We start from the raw sequence: 5,000 nt of genomic DNA, 5'->3' as shown, positions 1-5,000 counted from the left end.
GAAGGAGAGAGAGAGAAGGAGAGAGTGTGAGAGTGAGAGAGAGAGAGAAGGACAGAGGGAGAGAGAGAAGGAAAGAAGGACAGCGAGAGAGAGTGAGAGAGAGAGAAAGAGAGCGAGAGAAGGACAGAGAGAGAGACATGGACAGAGAGAGAAGGAGAGAGAGAGAGAGAAGGAGAGAAGGAGAGAAGGAGAGAAGGAGAGAAGGAGGAGAAAGACAGAGATGGGGCTGCCCCATAAACCTCTCTCTCTTGCCTTGAGACTCTGGGGTTGTGTGGACCCCCCCCCCCCCCCCCCCCCCCACCCCCCCACCCCATTAGAGCCGAGACCCAGACGGCCATTCCCCATAAGCTGCACTCACACTCCAACCACATCACATTCTCAACGGTCGTCTGGTAGCACACGGCTGAGGGGGGATACCCAGACAAGACACTCATCTGTTGGACAACACAGCCCTCCTAAACCCCTATCAGTACCTTACAGCAGTGGTCCCCAACCACCGGGCCGCGGCCCGGTACCGGTCCGTGAGGCATTTGTTACCGGGCCGCACAGAAAGAATAAATAATTTATATAACATCCGCTGTATTCATTATAAGCGTCCGAGAGGTGTTTTATTTTGAAAAATTACCGGATTTTCTAGGACGTATCATTCGCCTGTGCCTCTTGTCACGTCAAGACGCTTGTCTCGTTCAAGTGATCAAAATGAAAATGAATCGCGCAAACTGGCGAAAATGAGTAGCCTACAAAACTAAAATCTTTGGAGAGCTTATTTGAAAAGGCCCACTAAGGAACCTACGGCCTCCAAAACATAAAGCTTCTTTTAACAGACAATACCAGGAGTCATACTTAAAATACGGGTTTATCGCAACAGGTGATTCTCACGCAACAAGTCTGCTCTGTATAATATGTGGCGACAAGCTAGCAAATAAGCCAATGAAGCCTTCAAAACTGCTTTGGCACAGGGAGACCAAGCACTGATTCAGCGTTATGGTGAGTTGTATTTTTCATGCACTTAGCATTCATAATACAATGGTGTTGGTCGCAAGTTAACGCCACTTCACGTTAATGTTAGCTTTTATAGACTCCATTCTATCAAACTCGCGATTGCCTCACGGGTGCAATTGATTGATTCACATCAATATGAATGGATGACATGATTTACAAGTGGTGAAAAATTACACCTTGAAGCCGGTCCGTGAAAAAAATTGCCTCGTTAAACCGGTCCGTGGTGCAAAAAAGGTTGGGGACCCCTGCCTTACAGTATTACAAACAATCCTGTTAAGCCTAATTTTTACTTCGGTAGACGACACTTTTGAAAAGGTCGCGACAAAAATTACGTCATGGACGCCACTTTAAACCGTCGTTTTGAAGTGTCGGCTACATGGAGACATTTCTACTGGCGCTGAAGTCGTCACAAAGTGTCGCGCAAGTGTGATTGGCTAGATAGACGGCAAGCGTCGTTGATTCGTTGTTTGAATTTTCCTCGAGCGGTCAACAGCTGATTCCAACAGTTGATTTCAAACAAAAATTACGTTTAAAAAAAAAAATTATGACGAACTCGGCGACTGTTCGCCTGAAGTATAAACACACAAGCCTGGACGACACTTTTTTTTTTGTCTGCGACCTTTTCAAAGGTGTCGTCTACCGAAGTATAAATTAGGCTTTAGAACCACCGTATTCCTTAGAATGTGAGCACAGAGCCAACTCCTGGAACCAGGAGGATGAAAGGGAACCAAAGTTCTAGAACCTCACGTAGACCAGAGTTCTTTACCTTGTCAATCTAAACAGACAAAGGCACATCCCAAAGCAGGTCTCATGAGTTCTCACTGAAGGAGATAATTTCCAAGCACTGTTAAATGACTTAAGAATATATGAATCAAGTGCCTTGTATTAATATATTCCTTGTTTGAATCATGAGCTTATGTTAGCAGGAACATGGCTTTACTGTATGTGTGTGTGTGTAACTGAGATTATTAGCTGCCACTTAGTCTGCATAGGTACAAGAGCATTTTTAAACCACAGGACACAAAGCAGGCTGGTAACCAGGCGACCACAGGACACAAAGCAGGGTGGTAACCAGGCGACCACAGGACACAAAGCAGGCTGGTAACCAGGCGACCACAGGACACAAAGCAGGGTGGTAACCAGGCGACCACAGGACACAAAGCAGGCTGGTAACCAGGCGACCACAGGACACAAAGCAGGGTGGTAACCAGGCGACCACAGGACACAAAGCAGGCTGGTAACCAGGCGACCACATGGTTCTCCATCCTATTCCACTCAGTGAGGAGGGGTTACCAGGCACACTGGGCACAAGGGGCAATTCCTCCCTGGTGCACAGTTACAGCCATACACTAGCACTGACTGTGTGCATTTACCTACATACACACACACACACACACACACACACACACACACACACACACACACACACACACACACACACACACACAGGCGGTCCCTCGTGCTGGTTGGCTGGCTAGGTTAAGCTGAAGGACAGAGAGAGAGGCCCCTTCAGGCGCTAGTGGCACCCAGCACTGCTGCTGCACCAGCTCACCTTCACACACACACACACACACACACACACTCTCTCACACACACACACACACACACACACACCAACAGGACACTCAAGTTCCACACCCACACTGCCCCCTCACACACTCCTGCTGCCTCATCAATTTCAGCTGCTCTGCAGGGACGTCACACCACACACACACACAAACACAAACACACACACACACACACACACACACACACTCGTATACATATACAGTATACTCAGTCAGAAGCACAGACACAGGAAAGACAAAGAGACATTCACCAATTCCAAGTACAAATAAATAAATACAATGTCAGACATTAACATGCGCACACACCCATACACACACACACCCACCCACACACACCCACACACACACACACAAATACACAGCGCCTCCTATACATGCCCTCCTCTACCTGTACACACACACACACACACACACACACACACACACACACACACACACACACACACACACACACACACACACACACACACACACACAAACACACACACACACACACACCCTTGAAAGGTTCATTGGCCTGAGAGAGAGAGAGTGGAACCCCCCTCTAGCCCTGGCAGCCAATCAGAGAAGAGAAGACTGTCCGACCTGATCTCTGCATGGTAACATCACTAGGGAGAGAAGATGAAGGGATGATGAGAGAGAGAGAGAGAGAAAGGAGAGAAAGCCAGAGAGGGGTAGGAGAAGAAAGAGAGAAAAGAAAGGAGATGAGATGAGACAGAAAACCGTGATGTCATTGAGATGAGACAGAAGAGCGTGATGTCATTGAGATGAGACAGAAGAGTCCAGCGGATCAGGGCCAGGCCCACAGTCGGCTTCAGCTCTCTTCTTTAGGCAATGTCAACAACAGCAACAACAATCACCACAGCAACAACACAAACAATAATCACCACAGCAACAACACAAACAATATTCACTAAAGCAACAACACAAACAAATAATCACCACAGCAACAGCAACAATTATCACCGCAGCAACAACAGCAACAATAATCATCACAGCAACAGCAACAATAACCACCACCATAACAACGGCAGCAATAATCACAACAACAACAAAAACCACAGCAACAGCACCTATAATCGGCACCACAACATCCCATTGAGCTGTTTTGGCTCTAGCAGCAGTCTGTGTGAAATAAGTGTGCACATCCAGGGTACTGCATCCTGAGGCAGACCAAAGAGAGGGCTTTGGACCAGAGCAGATCTGAGCCATTAGGTCTGCACCCCATGCACTGGATGAGTAGGAACAGCTGGAACAGCTGTTAGACAAACGCACACACATACGTACATACACACACACACACACACATACACACATACACACACACACACACACACACTCACTCACACGCACACGCACACGCACACACACGCGCACACGCACACGCACACGCACACAAACACACATACACAGTCAGTGACTCATTCACTCTCTTTTATTCTCAGTGCCACACACACACACACACACACTCACCTTCTCCTGGTACTGTCGCCGTGAGGAGTCGAGGGACTGGATGAGGGCGGTGGCGTGGCCGATGAAGACGGCGTAGCATGTGGCCCCTACGATCATACTCAGCATGGTGAGCCAGATGTCCGAGAGGCTCTCGGGGGCCTGCCGCCCGTACCCGATGCACAGCATGTGGCTCATGGCCTTGAAGACGGCGAAGGAGTACAGCTCACTCCAGGTGTCGTTCTACAGGGAGAGAGGGAGAGGAGGAGAGGAGGCGTGAAGTGGGGAGGATTTATTATGTATAATAACTATTTAGTTGATACATTTATATAGTTTACATTATAGTTTTAGTTTTACTCTCGCATCAGTGCGCCATTGCATGCCAGAAGCTCATACTTAACATCTTAACCCCCTCTCAAAACCCACTCACTCTCCTCAAGAGGACATCTTTTCCACGTCTCTGATTACAACTAGGGCTTAGTGCTTCCTCCTCCTAAGGCTCCTAAACTACTGTACAACATTCAATTTCAGAAACAGATAGGGACATACCTTTGGGTAGTAGATTTAACAGTAGGCAATATGGCTATTTTATCAGTGTTATTATAGGCATAAGCAATATGATATGAAAGGAGACAGAGAGAGAGAGAGAGAGAGAGAGACAAAGAGCTGTCTGTAGCCCAGTTTTGTTGATTAGGGGGGTATTGCACGTGTTTAGATGTCTAGTAATGCTGGCATTTAGAATTTTGTTTGGTAGTGTACATATGGAGATTTTAGTCGTAAGCTTTAGGGTCGCAGGGTACACAGCAGTGCCCATTTGGCTGGTGACAGTCGCAACACGCGCCGAATGCTGTACCGGGATCCATAAAGGCCCTCCTTCACATTACAACATACGCTGTCTTTAGCCCAGTTTTGTTGATTAGGGGGGGTATCGCATGTGTTTAGATATGTTTAGTTTTTCTGGCATTTAGCATTTTGTTTGGT

The 5,000-nt window shown here is 47.4% G+C and overlaps 1 protein-coding gene across 1 annotated transcript in view; it reads right to left on the bottom strand.

The window, feature by feature from the left end:
* LOC308381730 (potassium/sodium hyperpolarization-activated cyclic nucleotide-gated channel 1-like) overlaps positions 1-5,000 on the bottom strand; it is a gene marked incomplete at both ends in the record, with an annotated part of 71,718 nt that overhangs the window by 28,361 nt on the left and 38,357 nt on the right. Inside the window, one exon of the mRNA XM_080859298.1 lies at positions 4,044-4,262. Within this exon, the coding sequence (XP_080715424.1) occupies positions 4,044-4,262 (219 nt within the window). The remainder of the gene's footprint in view (positions 1-4,043; positions 4,263-5,000) is intronic.

This window comes from Sprattus sprattus, assembly GCF_963457725.1.
Source record: "Sprattus sprattus genome assembly, chromosome: 20".
Taxonomy (NCBI): Eukaryota; Metazoa; Chordata; class Actinopteri; order Clupeiformes; family Clupeidae; genus Sprattus; species Sprattus sprattus.
The sequence above is the reverse complement of the archived record's forward strand: the minus strand, read 5'-3'. Positions and strand labels throughout refer to the sequence as shown.